General features: G+C 33.1%; 2 protein-coding genes across 2 annotated transcripts; both read left to right on the forward strand.

The window, feature by feature from the left end:
- The first annotated feature begins 879 nt into the window (after positions 1–879).
- Positions 880–10056, forward strand: LOC133036729 (uncharacterized). Its single transcript, XM_061113455.1, has 3 exons — positions 880–2668; positions 7270–8429; positions 9512–10056. The coding sequence occupies exons 2-3, from the start codon at positions 7280–7282 to the stop codon at positions 10054–10056; spliced, it is 1695 nt and encodes a 564-aa protein (XP_060969438.1). The 5' UTR covers positions 880–2668; positions 7270–7279.
- A 6079-nt stretch (positions 10057–16135) lies between these two features.
- Positions 16136–21421, forward strand: LOC115712331 (uncharacterized). Its single transcript, XM_061113181.1, has 6 exons — positions 16136–18145; positions 18484–18629; positions 19489–19569; positions 19648–19749; positions 20086–20293; positions 20387–21421. The coding sequence occupies exons 1-6, from the start codon at positions 18088–18090 to the stop codon at positions 21253–21255; spliced, it is 1464 nt and encodes a 487-aa protein (XP_060969164.1). The 5' UTR covers positions 16136–18087; the 3' UTR covers positions 21256–21421.
- Positions 21422–23088: the final 1667 nt, after the last annotated feature.

The following is a 23088-nucleotide window of genomic DNA, read 5'->3' on the forward strand; positions in this document are numbered from 1 at the left end:
TACGAACAGATACAAAAAATATAAATAGTTTTGTCATATAGCACTTTTAGATCGGATTATAATTAAACTTTATTTTGACAAAAGATCAATTCAGGGTCCTATTTGTACTATTTTAGAAAATACAGGGTCCATTTTGTCATTTAACAAAACACAGGGTCCAATTGGTAACTTTTGTAAAACAGAGGGTCCAAAATAGTATTTACCCTAAAAAAAATTAACAAATAATTTGATAAATACTATAATATTTAATGTAAGTATAGATTTAAATAAAAGTTAAAAAAAGTTTCATAAAATGACATAAGATTAGCCTTAGTTCAACTACACAATCAAAATTACCAAATTCGTGTGACAGTAGTCAATTTGATTATAATGTAGTCAACGTAAATTTTTTGGTAGATGGCAATCGATAAGACTTGGGTGACCATGAGAAATCGTAAGGATCCAGCTTACTGGGAAGGTCTCCAAGTCTTTATGGAACTTGCGTCTAAACACAAGGATTGTGACGGAAGAATTTTCTGTCCTTGTGTTAAATGCAAGAATACTAGATTGCATCCTTTGAATACTGTGGAGGCACACATTGTAATATCCGCAAACTCCGAAAGGGTATTTTTGTAATTTTATTTAGCTGAGAGTATTTTTTTTATGTTACATATTTATGGATTTAAATATGTATGGGATTATTTTTATGATGATATAATATTTGATTTTATTGGCATGTGTATAATGCCTAATAAATACATATGTCTGGATATTGTTATATGGGTATATTATTATTATTATTATTATTATTATTATTATTATTATTATTATTATTATACGTATTATTATTATTATTATTATTATTATTATTATTATTATTATTATTATTATTATTATTATTATTATTATTATTATGATTATTATTATTATTATTATTAACAGTAATACGTATATACATGAACGAATCGAAACCGAACCCCTATTTTGGTGGAATGGGAATCGCTCCACTTCGGTTCAATGCGATATTTTGCTTGGGTTTAAACACGATAGAAATTAGGTTTTAAACTCTATTTTCGTTCACCCAAAACAGAGAACCAACGAGAGAGAGAGAGAGCACGTATACGGCGTATACGGTACCGAAAACTTTCGTTTCTTCAAGCGGAGTGAAACCTGGGTGAACGTGGGGGTTTGGGATCACTTATATACGACCTAAGGAAGCTTTTTAACGTGGTATAAGGGGCGGAAGTCGTCGTTTTGAGATTCGCCATTTTTGAAGCTTCAAAGGTGCGGCTTAGTTACGGACTCAAATTCGAACGTGTTTAAGCTTATTCTTGGGTCAAGGGAGGTTATATTTGAGTGCATGGGACCCTAAGGATTGTTTTTGACGTAAGAAAACGAAGCTTTAACGTCCAAAACGAAAATCCAAAATTTTGACTCCATTAAAGGCGGTACACCGCCAACGAAGAAGACAACCCCGATCTGCCTTCTCGGACCACTTTTCTTGATCGTTTTGAGGTCCTGAGCATTGTGGAAAGCTTCCCCAATCGAAAGGACGCTTCAAGAGCCATCGGAGACAAAGTTACATTTTACCGGCGACGAAACCGACGAGAACGCCGGCGACCGCGTTCTGACCATTTCTGAGGTGTTTTTCTTAGATATTTTTGTATATTTTGATTCCTTATTTTATTCTAAGGTGCTTGGTGAAGTTTCATAATTTTCTGAATTTATTTGGAATTATTGTGAATTATTTAGTATAATTCATAGATTAATTATGAAAAATACTTAGATTACTCAGAAAAATCTAAATATATTTTATATGATTAGTTATGAGATATAAACTATTGCAAAATTGGTAGATTCGAATTTCGGTTAATTTTGTATTTTTCATGAATTATTTGTGTTATTTATTAAATTAATTATGAAAAATACTTAGGTTGCTCAGAAAAATCTAGATTAATTTTATTTGATGGACTATGATATATAAACTGTTATAAAATTGGTAGATTGAATTTTCAGGCGATTATGTATTTTTCATGAATTATTGATGTTATTTCTTATTTAAATTATGAAAAATACCTAGGTTGCTTAGAAAATTCAAAGAAAATTATTTATGACTTATTACAGATTATGAAGTGTATTAGAAGAGTTAGATTCGGTTTTAATTTAATTTTGGTATTTTTCATGAATTTACTTAATTAATGCTTAAGTTAATTATGAAAAATAGATAAGTGTTGTTAAAATAGTAAAATGTATTTTTGAAATACCATTTACTGTCTATGACGTCAAAAGGAATAGGTTTTATTATTTATTAGTTGCTGTAGGTATTTATTATAATTATTGGTGATTAATTAACTATTTATTTGGACTTTAATAAGAATAAATAGTATTTTAGTAAATTTTACGTAAAAATGTGTTGTATGAATTCATGTTTTACGTTAAGAATGTTTGTTTGAGTCCATGCAATATGTTTGTGTGAATCTAAATAATAAATGCTTATGTATGGTGTGTCATGCAAGTAAAATGGACCTATGTGTTACGTATTTTTACGTAAGTTTCTGTATGAGTTTAGAGATTCATACTTGAATGTATTTTGAGTGTATTGTTGTGTTAATGAATGTCTAGGATCTTGTTCTCAACAAGGAAATTCGTTGAGGTGCTCGAGGTAGCAAGTGTGGTCTTAGCAACTGAGGTAAGAAGAGTGGACATCTGTACACAGGGTGTATGTTATGCATACAACTTGGGTTGGTTTGTTATTTAATTTGATAGTGTTGTGATTTCCTTAAATTAAAACCGAATCTAACTCTTCTAATACACTTTATAATCTGTAATAAGTCATAAATAATTTTCTTTAAATTTTCTAAGCAACCTAGGTATTTTTCATAATTAAAATAAGAAATAACATCAATAATTCATGAAAAATACATAATCGCCTGAAAATTCAATCTACCAATTTTATAACCATTTATATATCATAGTCCATCAAATAAAATTAATCTAGATTTTTCTGAGCAACCTAAGTATTTTTCATAATTAATTTAATAAATAACACAAATAATTCATGAAAAATACAAAATTAACCGAAATTCGAATCTACCAATTTTGCAATAGTTTATATCTCATAACTAATCATATAAAATATATTTAGATTTTTCTGAGTAATCTAAGTATTTTTCATAATTAATCTATGAATTATACTAAATAATTCACAATAATTCCAAATAAATTCAGAAAATTATGAAACTTCACCAAGCACCTTAGAATAAAATAAGGAATCAAAATATACAAAAATATCTAAGAAAAACACCTCAGAAATGGTCAGAACGCGGTCGCCGGCGTTCTCGTCGGTTTCGTCGCCGGTAAAGTGTAACTTTGTCTCCGATGGCTCTTGAAGCGTCCTTTCGATTGGGGAAGCTTTCCACAATGCTCAGGACCTCAAAACGATCAAGAAAAGTGGTCCGAGAAGGCAGATCGGGGTTGTCTTCTTCGTTGGCGGTGTACCGCCTTTAATGGAGTCAAAATTTTGGATTTTCGTTTTGGACGTTAAAGCTTCGTTTTCTTACGTCAAAAACAATCCTTAGGGTCCCATGCACTCAAATATAACCTCCCTTGACCCAAGAATAAGCTTAAACACGTTCGAATTTGAGTCCGTAACTAAGCCGCACCTTTGAAGCTTCAAAAATGGCGAATCTCAAAACGACGACTTCCGCCCCTTATACCACGTTAAAAAGCTTCCTTAGGTCGTATATAAGTGATCCCAAACCCCCACGTTCACCCAGGTTTCACTCCGCTTGAAGAAACGAAAATTTTCGGTACCGTATACGCCGTATACGTGCTCTCTCTCTCTCTCGTTGGTTCTCTGTTTTGGGTGAACGAAAATAGAGTTTAAAACCTAATTTCTATCGTGTTTAAACCCAAGCAAAATATCGAATCGAAACCGAACCCCTATTTTGGTGGAATGGGAATCGCTCCACTTCGGTTCAATGCGATATTTTGCTTGGGTTTAAACACGATAGAAATTAGGTTTTAAACTCTATTTTCGTTCACCCAAAACAGAGAACCAACGAGAGAGAGAGCACGTATACGGCGTATACGATACCGAAAATTTTCGTTTCTTCAAGCGGAGTGAAACCTGGGTGAACGTGGGGGTTTGGGATCACTTATATACGACCTAAGGAAGCTTTTTAACGTGGTATAAGGGGCGAAGTCGTCGTTTTGAGATTCGCCATTTTTGAAGCTTCAAAGGTGCGCTTAGTTACGGACTCAAATTCGAACGTGTTTAAGCTTATTCTTGGGTCAAGGGAGGTTATATTTGAGTGCATGGGACCCTAAGGATTGTTTTTGACGTAAGAAAACGAAGCTTTAACGTCCAAAACGAAAATCCAAAATTTTGACTCCATTAAAGGCGGTACACCGCCAACGAAGAAGACAACCCCGATCTGCCTTCTCGGACCACTTTTCTTGATCGTTTTGAGGTCCTGAGCATTGTGGAAAGCTTCCCCAATCGAAAGGACGCTTCAAGAGCCATCGGAGACAAAGTTACACTTTACCGGCGACGAAACCGACGAGAACGCCGGCGACCGCGTTCTGACCATTTCTGAGGTGTTTTTCTTAGATATTTTTGTATATTTTGATTCCTTATTTTATTCTAAGGTGCTTGGTGAAGTTTCATAATTTTCTGAATTTATTTGGAATTATTGTGAATTATTTAGTATAATTCATAGATTAATTATGAAAAATACTTAGATTACTCAGAAAAATCTAAATATATTTTATATGATTAGTTATGAGATATAAACTATTGCAAAATTGGTAGATTCGAATTTCGGTTAATTTTGTATTTTTCATGAATTATTTGTGTTATTTATTAAATTAATTATGAAAAATACTTAGGTTGCTCAGAAAAATCTAGATTAATTTTATTTGATGGACTATGATATATAAATGGTTATAAAATTGGTAGATTGAATTTTCAGGCGATTATGTATTTTTCATGAATTATTGATGTTATTTCTTATTTTAATTATGAAAAATACCTAGGTTGCTTAGAAAATTCAAAGAAAATTATTTATGACTTATTACAGATTATGAAGTGTATTAGAAGAGTTAGATTCGGTTTTAATTTAATTTTGGTATTTTTCATGAATTTACTTAATTAATGCTTAAGTTAATTATGAAAAATAGATAAGTGTTGTTAAAATAGTAAAATGTATTTTTGAAATACCATTTACTGTCTATGACGTCAAAAGGAATAGGTTTTATTATTTATTAGTTGCTGTAGGTATTTATTATAATTATTGGTGATTAATTAACTATTTATTTGGACTTTAATAAGAATAAATAGTATTTTAGTAAATTTTACGTAAAAATGTGTTGTATGAATTCATGTTTTACGTTAAGAATGTTTGTTTGAGTCCATGCAATATGTTTGTGTGAATCTAAATAATAAATGCTTATGTATGGTGTGTCATGCAAGTAAAATGGACCTATGTGTTACGTATTTTTACGTAAGTTTCTGTATGAGTTTAGAGATTCATACTTGAATGTATTTTGAGTGTATTGTTGTGTTAATGAATGTCTAGGATCTTGTTCTCAACAAGGAAATTCGTTGAGGTGCTCGAGGTAGCAAGTGTGGTCTTAGCTTATTTGAGGTAAGAAGAGTGGACATCTGTACACGGTGGTGTATGTTATGCATACAACTTGGGTTGGTTTGTTATTTAATTTGATAGTGTTGTGATTTCCTTATATTTTGTGAGCATCATTAGCATGAGAATAATATTAGGGTCTTGCTGCTTGTGTGAGCATAACACTTGCAGGTTATAACATTATCATGGGTGAGTACAACTTATGGTAATTAATTGCCCTGTTGGATGCCAAGTGTGAGAATAACACAAGGCAGGGCAGTTTACCTCATGTCTGATCAACATGAGTGTATAGTTGATTATCGTATGTGAGTATAATGTGCGATATGAGACATGATTGGTGCATGTGAGAACAACATGCGTTGTGGATATATTTATGGAATGTGAATTACTGTTGATTAATATAAAAGAGCAAATTATGTCAAGTAACTAGTTAGGAGGGTTATGTCCTACATAGCTCTTCTTACTGGGCGTTAGCTCACGGGTACTCTGTGTGCAGGTAAGGGTAAGGCTAAGCAGTGAGAATGAAGAGCTCGAGGCGTGGACCGCATGTTAGGGGGCTGGCACAGTATTTTGCTTTTAATGTTTTTAACTGCTAAACATTTTGGAGCTATTATTTTGACTTAACTAGTTCTTATTTAAGTTTACAGTACTAAAAGTATTTTGTTTTAAACAATGAGATCTCATGCTTGGATATTTTTCAATAAAGCAGTATTTGATTGTCTTTATCTTATTAAATTGTTTTATACGGACTATCCTATGTGACATCTCGGGAAATCGGGGTGTTACATTATGGTATCAAGACCCTAATATTTTTGGGTTTAGCAGGCTATTATAGAAGGTTCGAAGCTTTTTGGGTTTAGCAGGCTATTATAGAAGGTTTGTTGAGGGGTTCTCAAAGATAGCCACACCCTTAACAGAATTAACTAGGAAGAATCTAAAATTTTCCTGGTCAGACAAGTGTGAGCAAAGCTTCCAAGAGTTGAAGAATAGACTTATCTCAGCACCAATCCTCAGTTTACCAACAGAAGAGGGACAATTTGCGGTATATTGTGATGCATCTAAACAAGGGTTGGGTTGTGTTCTAATGCAAGAAGGGAAGGTAATTGCTTACGCTTCAAGGCAATTAAAAGAATACGAACAGAGATACCCGACACATGACCTAGAGTTAGCCGCAGTAGTTTTTGCACTAAAAATCTGGCGTCATTATCTCTATGGAGTGAAATGTGAAATCTACACCGATCATAAGAGTTTAAAGTACTTTTTCACCCAGAGAGAGTTAAACATGAGGCAGAGGAGATGGTTGGAGCTAGTCAAAGACTACGACTGCGAGATAATATACCATCCCGGTAAAGCCAATGTGGTAGCGGATGCACTCAGCCGTAGAGGTCCCGGACTAGTTTCCACTTTACAAGGAGTATCAAGGGAATTAGTGGAAGATATGGTATCAGAGCAATACGGTCCTAAAGAATGTGGTTAGCCCTAACATGTAAAGTTCACCGCCATGAGACGAGCTCGACTCACTGTACTGTAAGTGGTTATTACTTATAATTAAGTTGCCTTAAATTTCTGCATGCGAGAGGGTAACATTATTTTCATGTAAAATTGATGATCAAAATGATCTTGATGTGTATTGGTTTGTGTGGTTCAGGAGTTTAGAAATGCCTCCTAGAAGGTCAGTTAGAGTGGGTCGAGGTCGAGGTCGAGGTCGAGGCCAAGGCCAAGGCCGAGATGATGGAGGGAACAATGAACCACCTCAAGCACCACAGGGATGGGAAGAGCGCATTGCCGCACTGGAAGGAATCATTCATAGGCAGGATGAAGAACTTCGTCAGCTGAGACGTCAACCGGAGCCGCCAGTCCAAATAAGGCAGGATGCAGAAAATAGAGACCCACCAGCTGCAGTGGTATATCCTGCTACAGAGGCTAGACATGAGTTGTTAGCAGAGAGATTTCGGAAACAACACCCACCTGAGTTTGAGGGAGGCATAGACCCGGTAGTGGCTGAGGAGTGGATAAGTCGCATAGAAAGCATTTTGCAGATGCTAAGGGTGGATGGGAATGACCGAGTGAAGTGTGCATCTTACATGCTGAGGAAAGATGCTCGTATCTGGTGGGAGGTGGTGGAACAAACAAAGGATGTAGATACCATGAACTGGAACGATTTCAAAAGGGTCTTTAATGAGAAGTATTATAACTCAGCAGTTCTAGCAGCAAAGGTCGATGAATTTACTGGGTTAGTCCAAGGGAGTCTTACTGTGACTGAGTATGCACAAAAATTTGATAGATTGGCGAAATTTGCTCCAGATCTGGTACCTACTGATAGAGTGCGAGCACATCGATTTGTGGAAGGCCTGAAACCAATGGTTGCTCGAGATGTGGAAATTGTGTCAAGGGGTCAATTCAGCTATGCTCAAGTTGTCGAAATGGCTCTTACGGCTGAGCGGAGTGAAAACAAAATTTGGAAGGAAAATGCTGCCAGGAGAGAATCTAAGAAAGGTGGAGCCAATTCTAATGACCACAAGAAACGGGGACAGGACCAGTCCGGGCAGCCAAGTCAAGACAAGAGGTACAAAAGTGATAACGACCAACGATTTAATGGCAGCAGTGGGCGAAACATTCCAGAATGCCCTAAATGTACCAAACGTCATCTCGGTGAGTGTCGCGCAAAAGCATGTTACAAATGTGGAAAAGAAGGACACATCAAACGCAATTGCCCACTGTGGGGACAGACTGGGAACAGAGCAGAACCCAAGAAAGATGACAAGTATGTTCCAGCCAGAGTTTTTGCCATCACTCAAGCAAAATACTGTGCCAGCCCCCTAACATGCGGTCCACGCCTCGAGCTCTTCATTCTCACTGCTTAGCCTTACCCTTACCTGCACACAGAGTACCCGTGAGCTAACGCCCAGTAAGAAGAGCTATGTAGGACATAACCCTCCTAACTAGTTACTTGACATAATTTGCTCTTTAATATTAATCAACAGTAATTCACATTCCATAAATATATCCACAACGCATGTTGTTCTCACATGCACCAATCATGTCTCATATCGCACATTATACTCACATACGATAATCAACTATACCCTCATGTTGATCAGACATGAGGTAAACTGCCCTGCCTTGTGTTATTCTCACACTTGGCATCCAACAGGGCAATTAATTACCATAAGTTGTACTCACCCATGATAATGTTATAACCTGCAAGTGTTATGCTCACACAAGCAGCAAGACCCTAATATTATTCTCATGCTAATGATGCTCACAAAATATAAGGAAATCACAACACTATCAAATTAAATAACAAACCAACCCAAGTTGTATGCATAACATACACCCTGTGTACAGATGTCCACTCTTCTTACCTCAGTTGCTAAGACCACACTTGCTACCTCGAGCACCTCAACGAATTTCCTTGTTGAGAACAAGATCCTAGACATTCATTAACACAACAATACACTCAAAATACATTCAAGTATGAATCTCTAAACTCATACAGAAACTTACGTAAAAATACGTAACACATAGGTCCATTTCACTTGCATGACACACCATACATAAGCATTTATTATTTTGATTCACACAAACATATTGCATGGACTCAAACAAACATTCTTAACGTAAAACATGAATTCATACCACACATTTTTACGTAAAATTTTACTAAAATACTATTTATTCTTATTAAAGTCCAAATAAATAGTTAATTAATCACCAATAATTATAATAAATACCTACAGCAACCAATAAATAATAAAACCTATTCCATTTGATATCATAGGCAGTAAATGGTATCACAAAAATACATTTTACTATTTTAACAACACTTATCTATTTTTCATGCAGGTCTCCACTGCATTGGGATGAGTTGGGAGAGAACAAACTCCTAGGGCCAGATGCAGTTCAGCACGCCAACGAAGCTATTCAGAAGATCAGGGCTAGAATGATCACAGCTCAGAGCAGACAGAAATCTTATGCAGACCTGAAGCGGAGAGACATTGAGTTCGAAGTGGGTGATCATGTGTTTCTTCGAGTGACACCACGAAAAGGACTCTCGGTGAAGAGATTTGGCAAGAGAGGGAAACTAAGTCCCAGATATGTTGGTCCATTTCAGATATTGGATAGAGTGGGCAGTGTAGCTTATAGAATAGCTTTACCGCCATCATTATCTGGGGTGCACAATGTATTTCATGTATCTCAACTCCGGAAATATGTGTCAGACCCATCGCATGTTTTGAGCTATGAAACACTGGGTTTGCAGGAGGATTTGTCCTACAATGAACGTCCGGTAAAGATTCTTGATCAAAAGGATAGGATTTTGAGAAATAAGACAATTACCCTGGTGAAAGTCCTATGGAGAAACAGTGTGGTTGAGGAAGCTACTTGGGAGCTTGAATCTGATATGCGAGAACAATATCCAGAATTATTTGAGTAAAATTTCGGGACGAAATTTTCTTTTAGAGGGGGATAATTGTAATATCCGCAAACTCCGAAAGGGTATTTTTGTAATTTTATTTAGCTGAGAGTATTTTTTTTATGTTACATATTTATGGATTTAAATATGTATGGGATTATTTTTATGATGATATAATATTTGATTTTATTGGCATGTGTATAATGCCTAATAAATACATATGTCTGGATATTGTTATATGGGTATATTATTATTATTATTATTATTATTATTATTATTATTATTATTATTATACGTATTATTATTATTATTATTATTATTATTATTATTATTATTATTATTATTATTATTATTATTATTATGATTATTATTATTATTATTATTAACAGTAATACGTATATACATGAACGAATCGAAACCGAACCCCTATTTTGGTGGAATGGGAATCGCTCCACTTCGGTTCAATGCGATATTTTGCTTGGGTTTAAACACGATAGAAATTAGGTTTTAAACTCTATTTTCGTTCACCCAAAACAGAGAACCAACGAGAGAGAGAGAGCACGTATACGGCGTATACGGTACCGAAAACTTTCGTTTCTTCAAGCGGAGTGAAACCTGGGTGAACGTGGGGGTTTGGGATCACTTATATACGACCTAAGGAAGCTTTTTAACGTGGTATAAGGGGCGGAAGTCGTCGTTTTGAGATTCGCCATTTTTGAAGCTTCAAAGGTGCGGCTTAGTTACGGACTCAAATTCGAACGTGTTTAAGCTTATTCTTGGGTCAAGGGAGGTTATATTTGAGTGCATGGGACCCTAAGGATTGTTTTTGACGTAAGAAAACGAAGCTTTAACGTCCAAAACGAAAATCCAAAATTTTGACTCCATTAAAGGCGGTACACCGCCAACGAAGAAGACAACCCCGATCTGCCTTCTCGGACCACTTTTCTTGATCGTTTTGAGGTCCTGAGCATTGTGGAAAGCTTCCCCAATCGAAAGGACGCTTCAAGAGCCATCGGAGACAAAGTTACATTTTACCGGCGACGAAACCGACGAGAACGCCGGCGACCGCGTTCTGACCATTTCTGAGGTGTTTTTCTTAGATATTTTTGTATATTTTGATTCCTTATTTTATTCTAAGGTGCTTGGTGAAGTTTCATAATTTTCTGAATTTATTTGGAATTATTGTGAATTATTTAGTATAATTCATAGATTAATTATGAAAAATACTTAGATTACTCAGAAAAATCTAAATATATTTTATATGATTAGTTATGAGATATAAACTATTGCAAAATTGGTAGATTCGAATTTCGGTTAATTTTGTATTTTTCATGAATTATTTGTGTTATTTATTAAATTAATTATGAAAAATACTTAGGTTGCTCAGAAAAATCTAGATTAATTTTATTTGATGGACTATGATATATAAACTGTTATAAAATTGGTAGATTGAATTTTCAGGCGATTATGTATTTTTCATGAATTATTGATGTTATTTCTTATTTAAATTATGAAAAATACCTAGGTTGCTTAGAAAATTCAAAGAAAATTATTTATGACTTATTACAGATTATGAAGTGTATTAGAAGAGTTAGATTCGGTTTTAATTTAATTTTGGTATTTTTCATGAATTTACTTAATTAATGCTTAAGTTAATTATGAAAAATAGATAAGTGTTGTTAAAATAGTAAAATGTATTTTTGAAATACCATTTACTGTCTATGACGTCAAAAGGAATAGGTTTTATTATTTATTAGTTGCTGTAGGTATTTATTATAATTATTGGTGATTAATTAACTATTTATTTGGACTTTAATAAGAATAAATAGTATTTTAGTAAATTTTACGTAAAAATGTGTTGTATGAATTCATGTTTTACGTTAAGAATGTTTGTTTGAGTCCATGCAATATGTTTGTGTGAATCTAAATAATAAATGCTTATGTATGGTGTGTCATGCAAGTAAAATGGACCTATGTGTTACGTATTTTTACGTAAGTTTCTGTATGAGTTTAGAGATTCATACTTGAATGTATTTTGAGTGTATTGTTGTGTTAATGAATGTCTAGGATCTTGTTCTCAACAAGGAAATTCGTTGAGGTGCTCGAGGTAGCAAGTGTGGTCTTAAAGAATCGAGGTAAGTTAAGAGTGGACATCTGTACACAGGGTGTATGTTATGCATACAACTTGGGTTGGTTTGTTATTTAATTTGATAGTGTTGTGATTTCCTTATATTTTGTGAGCATCATTAGCATGAGAATAATATTAGGGTCTTGCTGCTTGTGTGAGCATAACACTTGCAGGTTATAACATTATCATGGGTGAGTACAACTTATGGTAATTAATTGCCCTGTTGGATGCCAAGTGTGAGAATAACACAAGGCAGGGCAGTTTACCTCATGTCTGATCAACATGAGTGTATAGTTGATTATCGTATGTGAGTATAATGTGCGATATGAGACATGATTGGTGCATGTGAGAACAACATGCGTTGTGGATGTATTTATGGAATGTGAATTACTGTTGATTAATATAAAAGAGCAAATTATGTCAAGTAACTAGTTAGGAGGGTTATGTCCTACATAGCTCTTCTTACTGGGCGTTAGCTCACGGGTACTCTGTGTGCAGGTAAGGGTAAGGCTAAGCAGTGAGAATGAAGAGCTCGAGGCGTGGACCGCGTGTTAGGGGGCTGGCACAGTATTTTGCTTTTAATGTTTTTAACTGCTAAACATTTTGGAACTATTATTTTGACTTAACTAGTTCTTATTTAAGTTTACAGTACTAAAAGTATTTTGTTTTAAACAATGAGATCTCATGCTTGGATATTTTTCAATAAAGCAGTATTTGATTGTCTTTATCTTATTAAATTGTTTTATACGGACTATCCTATGTGACATCTCGGGAAATCGGGGTGTTACACACATCTTTACAAAGGGTTTCGAGAGCAGCTATGAGAGGTGGATTTACCATGGGGAGCCAGATGAACCTGTCGAGGCTAACATCAATGTCGACGCGGATGAGATGGCTGGTGTCATTGAAGATTTCTTCCCTCCTATAGATGACGACGAAAGAGCTGGTGATGATGAAATGCAGAGGGGTCAGTATTATGATGACATGTTTGAGGAGATTGAGGCAGAGTTGTATCCTGGTTGCGATTGGATATCCTCCCTCAACTTTATAGCAAAGTTGATGCACTTGAAAAATTTGGGAAAAATACCAAATTATATCTTTGATGAATTGTTGAAGTTGTTGAAGTTTGCATTTCCAAAGGAGAATAAAATTCCTGCAACACACTATGAGGCGAAGAAGAAATTAGGAAAATTAGGATTAGGGTACGAATCAATCCACGTGTGCGTGAACAATTGTTGTTTGTTTCACAATGAGCATGCCTCGAAAGATTTTTGCCCGGTGTGCGGGACCAGTAGATGGATTAATGAGGAGACAAGCGGAAAAAAAGTAGCGCATAAAGTGATGCGCTACTTTCCGCTGACTCCTCGATTGAAAAGATTATACAGTTCAAGACATACATCTCAAAAACGCCAATTTTCAAATTCAACCATTTAAATGCCAATTCTAATTATTTAATAACTAAAAATTAATTATTAAATAATATTGTCATTTAATATATTTATTAATTAGACATATAAAGTCTCTTAATTAATAAATAAACCTAAAATCTTTTTTCTTTACAATTTCGCCCTTGCTTAGTGAAAATTCATAAACTAGACATAGTCTAACTTTAGAATTATAATTGATTAATCAAAATCAATTAACTGAGTCTTACAAGCAGTATGGTCTCAACTAGTATGGGGACCATGGGCCTATATTTCCGAGCTTCCAATAAGTCGAACCGAATTTACCAAGTAAATTCCCTAACTTATTAATTCCTTATTGAATCCACACTTAGAACTTGAAATTGCACTCTCAGTCATATAAAACGCTCTATATGTTCCACGATATAGATACGTCATTAGTTATCCATTGTTATAATCTTAATTTGATCAATGACCCTCTAATAGATGATCTACATTGAATAGGCACTAAGTTACCGTTACACCTTCAATGTATTTTATCCTTAAAACACTTAGCTCCGTATAAATGATATTTCAGCGAAGTGAAATGAGATCTCCACCATTTATCTCTGTTTAGCTAAGCTCGAAGGATATCATCGTTTCAAAACTAAATTCCTATAGAAGTTATAGACTCCATATTTATGTTAGCGCTCCCACTCAATTATACTATCATGTTCCCAAAATGTACGTATCACCCTGACCCAAAAGTAGGCTTAACTAACAAATCAAAGAACATGTATAATACTCTTGAGATCGAACCTAAATATATCAGGATTAAGATCATTTGATCTAGGATCAACGGGTGATATTGAATTGAATAGATATTACGGTAAATTTTAATATATCTAATCAAAGTTCAATATCGGTCCCTTCCGATGTATACTCCATACATCCGATACTGGTAAACTTTGCCAATGCCCTGGAAAGGACATAACCCTTATCCAAGGTGTAAGAATACCTATCGCTGATTATCATGTCAGTATAAATCCAGTGTTCTGACAAATCAGGGAATAAACTTTCGAACATATAATCAAGATTATATTCCACTGTGCTGACAACACTATAATCATTAACAAATTCACATGTTCTGACCCGAACCCTCCAAAAGCCCACCATCCACCTTTTGTCCAATTAAAAAAGAGTTTTTTTTTTTTTAATATATACGTGATTTGAAAATTATTTATAAAAATAACAATCGTAATTTTAATCATCAAAATGCGCATATTTTATACGGAGCTTCTAAAATAATAAAAGGGGAGGGGGTCTATTATTTTTAAGCTACACACTCTCCCAGGGCCACTTCCTGCTATTTTTTTTTTATTCAGTGCCACTTTTAGCTGCCTTTTTCTTTCTTTCGTTTTTATTTTCTTTTATTATTATTATTTTTTTGAATTTGTTTTCTTTTATTTTGTTTGTTTGTGTCAACAACAATTTTTTTTTTTTTTACTTTTATTATGCTTTTAGAAATGAATTGCAAATACATTATTAATTATTTGGATTTTTAAAAATAGTACATAAAGTATTTTAAATCAAAAGAAATTTTTTAGTTTATTTTATATTTTGTTAACAAAAATTTAATATTTAAAATTTAGTAGACGTTATATATAGCACTATAAAAAAGATACTAGTTGGTTTTATTTTGATATGCTCTATTTTGAAATAATATTATTCCATATATATCTTTGTTATCTATTTAAGTTGTTTAACATTTAAAATTATAGTTTTATTTTCAAGTTATATAATATTGTTGATCAAGATACATTAAAAGTTGCTTTTCTTTTTCAATGAGAACTTTTATGTTACCTTCAAATATAATGAGCTACAATAAAATACAAAGAATGACCAAATAGCTTAGTAGCAATAATATGAGTATAGTTTTTATTTTTTTCGGTAATATAATCATTGTATGATATTTAAGATAACATTTGGTTTCTATAAATTGTTTTAGAAATGTATTGGAAATAACTCTATAAATAAGCTTTTATAAAGTGCATACCATAGGGTAATGTTTAAATGTGAATTAAAAATATATTTTTTTAGTAATTTACAAAATTAGTTCACATATTGAATTTTTTTTAAGTTATGAGCTACCTCTTTTGTTTTTAACAAAATATACATTAAAAAACTATAAAATACTTTGATTCGTTAGTATATTAAATTTATTTCATGTTAAAAATTTGATTTTTTTTTTCTTGAATAGAAGAGGAACTAAAATGTAATTTTTTATTAAGATCAAGTAATCAAGTTATTTAACATACTATATGAAATTTTTTAAATATAAATAACAAAATATATTTTAGTGACCTACTAAAATTAATTGACGTATCTATTTTTGTTGATTTTAAAATTTTGTCACTAAATAAGAAAAGAAAAAAAAACTACTAAATTATTTTTATTTCGGTCATCTTTACTGATAATGGCAAAAAATATATATTTCTTTCATATTAAAATAATTATTTTAAAAAGTAGATCATAACAGTATAATCCTTAAGCTCAAATAATTACCGATGAAATTATAAATTTTTTTTATCAAGTTTTAGAAAAAAGAAATAAAAAAAGTAAAAAAAATATCTGAATCTCATTTCACTGAAAGAAAAAAGCAAAAAAGTAAATTAGATAGTTGATGTTATTAAAGAATTGAGTAATAGTTTAAAGAAATAATAAGAGAATGAGAGAGTCTCCATGTCTGGCTCTTACTGGTTAACAAAAAAAATAGTGTATTTCGGGTACACACATACTAAATTATCTTAGCATTTAAATGTTGAAGGGTATTTTCATAAATATTTTAGGGTGATTTTACAATGCACCCCCTTAAAAGGGATGTATTGATGCACCCTTAACTTATTTCGGCATTCAGAAAAAAAATTTAATCTAATTTTTTTTCATATTCATGTACGTTATAGCTATTTAAGATATCCTACAAAATTTTGAGAAATTCGGAATAATTTATAATATAGAAAATAATGTTCAAACACTCGATTTTACACGCGTATAAAATAAAATAGTCACGCGTGCAATACAATGTTGAACATAGATTTCGGCGTGTTAAACTTTTCCAAATTTTTTAAAATTTTGCAGGATGTCTTAAATAACTATAACGTACATGACCATGAGAAAAAATTTGACTGAAAAATTATTTCGGATGCTAAAACAAATAAGGGTGCATCAATGTATCCATTTTAAGGGTGTGCATGGTAGAATTTTCTAATATTTTATTAAGTGCGCATGTTGAGGTAATTTGCTCTTAAAAAAGTCGAGGAAGAAGGCCCATGCAAATAATTGGCATTACTTGGCCCGCCTGGCACTCGGCCCAGTTAAGACATTGAGAGAGAGGGATAAAAGATTGTTCTTTGGGCCTCCATTACCCTCACAAACCACAGGGCCCACATTCTCCACTAAAGGGCACGGGTTGACCGAGTCAACCCAATTCCTCACCTCTTTCCCTCCAACGGTAATATCTTTCTCAAATATTCAAAATTTGTTGCTCTTTAGGCAAAGAAGCAGGAGCCTTTCTCGCCTCCAGAGAACCCGAAAGAGAAACTTCACCAGAAAAAGCAAGCCTCGTCCCATACATCGAGGCACACGGACGCATGACCGGAGCAACACCATCAGCCAAAACAACATAAAAGATCAATTCTGAATCAGGCCCAACTAACTTGACATTACCATCTTTGTAGTAACATCTTCTGAGTATCCTTTTTTTATTTGCTGAAACTTTCCATATTTCCTTATTCCTGCAAAATATCCTCCTTGTCTTTCAAAGTATCAATGTCCATATGTAATTTGTATCACCAAAATGTCCTCAGCTCAGCTGCTATCAATTTGTATTTATACTCTGTTACCAGTACAAAATTTCAATTAATGTAAGCTATTGTTTAATTAGCTTTTAAAAATATTATTCATATTCTCATTCATTTCCCATCTGTTTATTCCTTACAACCAAACACACCTTATAGTAGAGCTTTGAAAATCAAAATGTTTTTTTTTTGACAAAGGAAAGCTTTAGCTTATTCCTCATCCTTGGAATTGATTGTAATTATATTAGCAATAGGATGAGCTTAATTAAATACATAGCCTTTTCAGATTGGAGGTCTGAACTGATCATTTCCTTATTCATGCAAATTTTTTGTTTCCCACACTATCAACTCCATGCACTGCACTTTGTATCACCCAAAATGGTTCCACTACACTGTACACGCATGCTATCATTTATAGCCAAATAAATGAGAAAAAAAGAACAAACAACAAAAAAGTGGTTAACAATATTAAGTAGCAGAAGGTATTTTGCATTTCTCATTTTGAACTGAGCTATACAAAGAAAACCATTCTCTTTTCTCTCTTCTTAGTAGCAGAAGGTATTTCTTTTTCTTCTCAACTTTCTATTTTTCTTTTTAAACTTAATATATATATGTTTGTGTGTTTACTGTGTTCTAACTTTATATACCAATAAATTGGAGCTACTTTGGTAATAGGATTAGCCTAATGGACAAAGGAAGGCACATGAATGAAAAAATGGGACTAAACCTTCTCCCATTTGAAGGTAAGTTTATATAATTTCTACTTTTTTAATTAGTCTATTCCACAAATTTCTATTTCGATATACTCTATTTGAGTTTCCAGACTGTTTTCAATTTTTGTTTGATTTTATAAACCTTTTTTATTATTTTAATTTTAATTATTACTATTAAATAAATGCAAAATCTATGGTGAGGACATTGTTCTTGTAATATGGTATTTTCTTTTTTTGAAGTGATATAATATGTTAGATGTAACTTTCATAGTCAAAATCTGAGTTTATAAGACTACTATTATGAAACTGACTTAAGTTTTCATTTTTTAACTCAAAATATCTATTATTGTGTTCTTGGAAATGAAAAGGAGTAACAGAAACAATAAAAGTTACCTGTGATATGTTTAATCCACTTCAAATCACCAGTGGTTGGGAAAAGTACTTAGCCATGGAAGTTGACAACAGCAATCTCCACAGAAATTTGCACAATAGATCCATTTTGATTATAGACAAAGTAAGTAATCTTCTTAACCCATCAAAGTGTTTGTTACATGTTTTGGTGTAGTCCTTCATAAACTGCTAGAATTTATCCCTCACATTGGTTAGATTATGTGAGGTTATTTGTATATTTTTAATATATTTCTTAATCTGTTTTCCTCTTGCATAAATATTAGAAATATAGAGAGAACTAAAATGAAACAAAAGAAACTTAAATGAAATGCTCCTCAAGAGTTGTGCTATTATTCATTTCTATCAGAGAGAGCTTCACCATCAAAATTGTTTTATTTAGTGCAATGATCCATATGTGTTACACCTGGTTTGCACCCTAGATAACTGGTTTTTTAGTGCAAGTAGCTTTAACAGTACCAGTTAGAAACACACAATCCTAGCTCATATGGGCTCAAAATGTTGGAAGGTGCTATGCTTACTTTCCATCACAACATTTTGCTGAGACTTGGATTTTGATGTAAAATAGCCAACTTTAACAAATAGCTCTAGTGGTGGGGAGGCCATGATTGAGTCAATTAAATATATAAGAGGGTCTACAACATGCAGAATTCCTTTTTACCCTCTTGTTCTGTTCTTCCTTCCACTTTAGTTAAGATTCTACTAAATAATAGTTTACAAGCCTAGGATATTATGTTCTTCCTTCCTCATTCAAATCATCCAAATTTTATTCTAACTAATCACATAATTCATTATCTTAAAAATAACCATGAACTAACTTTTCTATCAAATAAATTAATCTTGTTTGAGAGAGATCCACCTTCTAAGCATTTTGTTTGTTTGATTTAAATATATATAGTATGATAAACACAAAATGATATATGTTAGATATATATTAGTAATATTCATTTTATTTGTAAATGCAGTATTCTAAATGGGAACCATTCGACGCTTGGATTCCATATCTGGCTGCGAATCTGTTCAATCTCTACGTCTGTAAAGAACAGGTACTTCATTAATTAAATAATGCCATGATTTTTTCAAAATTTATTGTTGTTTCACTCTAACAATTATTAATTTCTTAGGTTGAGTATGAAAGTGAAACAAGCATTGATCTCATTGCCCTATGTTGTCTTGACATTGCTTGGAAAACAAGAGACAAATACTTTTCCATTGGTCATCTTAAGGTATGTTATTAACTAATTAGTTAATCTGTTTTAATTGAGTATCTTCCAGTCTTATAATTAATTAATTCATTCTGTTTTTTGCTTTTATTCTTCTGTTGTTTAATCTTGTTATCTAGCTGTCTTTAGCTGAATTAGTTAATGATTCATTAGCTATGTAAGTTTGTTTAGGCATGTCTTTCTCTTAAAGGTTAACCAACTATAATAACAAGTCTGCTCTCTTAAGAGTTTTTCTTTTTTCCTTTCTTTCTATCCTCTCTTTATTTCTGTGTTTTTTCTCCTTTGTCTTTCTAGTGCTTTGAATAACTTTATTATTACTAAAATAATCTTATCAAACAGGCAAAATATTGGGAACTCCATAGCATAACACAAAGTAAGTGTTATGATATGGAGTTCCAAATCTTGAACGCCCTTGGATTTACTAAGAGCTTAGGAGTTGTCACTCCTTTAAGTTTTGCAAGTTATTTCGAATCTCTGGTGGGAATGCAGTTCCATTTTCACGACTACACTGATTTATTCTGTCAAACTATAGTACAATTGCAGTGTGGTAAGTCAAATTAAAATTATTTATTGAAAATTTCATTTTTATTATTGCTCTCGTTTAACTAATTGCTTTTTTTTTTTTTTCTATTTTTGGCAGAATATTGGGTTGCAAAGATGAGACCCTCACTTATTGCAGCATTAGCTGCATTAGTGATTTCCACACTATTTCCTCGGAAAGTTTTTAACCAGTTTTACAAGGCGCTCCAAGAGAACCAAATCATCACAGAGGATGAGTTCTTCTCCTTTTATCCTGAAATGTTGAAAGCCTTTCAGAAACGCAAGATAAAGAATGAACACTTGAGGTGGTCTCACTCGACAGAAACTTTATTGAACTTTCCAATCAAATGGAAGGTTGGTGTCAAATGTGTAGGAACATTTTCGATATTTGAAAATGTAACAATAGTTGAAGAGCCAAAATTAGAGCCGAAGTTAGAAAGCTGCAGCACAAAGAAGAATGAATACTTCAAAGAATTGGACAAAAAAATCGAGGATATGCAAAATAAGTCTAAGATAGTAGATGGTCCATTTGTAGTAATAGTTTCTTTCACCCTTGCCTTACAAGGATGGTTTGGGGCCATAATTCCAGGGTGTAGCGGTGGTCTTGCCCTTATAGCATCGGTACTAACTATTATTTCAGGGTGTCTTTATTGGCTTACACACATCACAAATGAGAAGTGGCTGGAACAAAAATATACTAGTGAACTTTTAAGGATGAATGAGCATCTCATAAGTGTTGTTGAGAGTGATGATTCGAATAATTTCGAGAGTTGGTACCCTAGAAACACTCTCGAGTCAGCTAGCGTTTTCAAAGCCAAGCTTTCAAGCAAACTCAAAGAGGACAAAAAACGGGAAAAGAAGACCAAAAAATGGGGCAGCCATAAGATTGTAGTTGTGCTTATAATAGTTCATATATGTGCTAGTGTAGTGAACATTATAGGATTTTACCAGTCTTGTAGCAAGCATTGAATCTTGCTTTTAGAAACCAGATTGTTATAGTTTTGTGTTTTGTTCTATTTTATGTCTTTGTGTTTTATACTGTGCGATGTTGAAAGTCACTACTGACTTAGAAAGTTCTAGAATAGTTAAGTACTGTTTAAATGAATGAAGTGAATTCTAAGACTTGGACCTTAAACTAAAGCTCAAGCACAATTGCTACAATTTTCTAGAACAGTTAAAGTATATATATGGACCTTGGGGTCCTTAAGGGATCAATTCAATAAATGTGTGTTCGATTATGTGTCCTCAACGTGTGAATTATATATAATTGTTGTAAAGGTGTGAGTGCTTGGTATATTATGGCCTATATTCAAGTTTTGGTGTAATTATTTTTGCGTAATTACGTTTTCACGTGTTGTGTTGTCCTACAAGTGGTATCAAAACTAGGTTGGGTTGGTTTATACTAAGAGTCATTTGTTGAATTTCTTAAAATAGTTGTGTGGAGAGTTAGTTAGAGAAGGCTAAATCAGTTTAATATACCTAGCACTTCGGTAAAACCAACTCAACTAAGGCAACAGCTCGAGTCAGCTGGTAATGAGCTGAACCAATTAAACTAAAAACTGATCCAGAAAAGATAAATGAAACCAGACAAAACAGATGCATCTAAGAACATTGAGGAAAGAAACCAATTCAGAACATAACTAACCCAATTTTAAGCAACATAATTTGCCATACAAAGACATGGCACTTACAAACACAATACATTGGAAGGAATCAATTGATAGTACTATCTCTAGATTTATGCATGGAAGCAAAATAATTCTTGATTGATTGCATATTCACTTGTCACTTTAGATATTAGTACATATAAAATAACATGCTTTGTTTGAGCCAAATATGTTTGGTGGTTCAACAATCTTAGTTTCCTCTTGGATTTCTGTTCCAAGATAAATGTGAAGGCTCCTCTAATTGCCTGCAAAGAACAAGGAACAACATTAATCAATAAGATTTATCCTTGCTATTCACTTGTGAATAAACAAGCATTTAATATTTGGAGAGAAAGAAAGAAAAAACCATTTGAGTTTAGCCGACCAAACACTTGGTAGTCAATCAATCTAAAGCTAATTTTCTGTCAAATTTTGGACTACTAGTATCTGAATTATGAGGCTAAAGTTAATCATGGTTTTTCAATTATGAGCCATAGCTAAGAAGAAACCCAGCCCACCAACAGCAATATCCAATGCCCATCAAGTCATTTTTAATTTCCATCAAGCCAACTAATTAACTAGTAGGCAAGTCATTTGTTACTATTAGTAGAGTCACTCGGATTAGTGACTTGGCAGGATTCGGTTAACTATAAATACCTGTTTTTTCAGTTGTAATAGAGCTAGTTCATTCATTGTATTTTTAGTCTAGAGAGAGAGAGAGGTTAAACACTAGAGATCAGAGAAGATTTGATTAAAGCTTGTAATTGTTCATAGCGATTAATCTTTCTCTAACTCATGATTGGATTTGTTCGATAAAGGATTGCTACCCGATTGAAGAGCATTGTTCATAGCTTAATCTTGTGTGCAATGCTGTGTTCTTTCTATGTTTACTTGATTGTTCTTAAATCTAATCTATCCAATTACTTCCCATTATGTCTTTGATCAATCTATGATTGTGTTTGTGTGGATTTCTTGAGCTGCAATAGTGATTGTTTCACAACATTTTTATTAAAACAGTAAGTATTATTGTAGTTGTTCTATTAGGGAACCACACTAAAAAATTACTTCATTTCTCAAGTAAACATATATAACATTTGCAAAAGAATTGGTTTATGACAAAGAATAATTGTTTGAAAATACAATTGTAGATCTTGAT

Source organism: Cannabis sativa, chromosome 4 (assembly GCF_029168945.1).
Source record: "Cannabis sativa cultivar Pink pepper isolate KNU-18-1 chromosome 4, ASM2916894v1, whole genome shotgun sequence".
In the NCBI taxonomy this organism is placed as follows: domain Eukaryota; kingdom Viridiplantae; phylum Streptophyta; class Magnoliopsida; order Rosales; family Cannabaceae; genus Cannabis; species Cannabis sativa.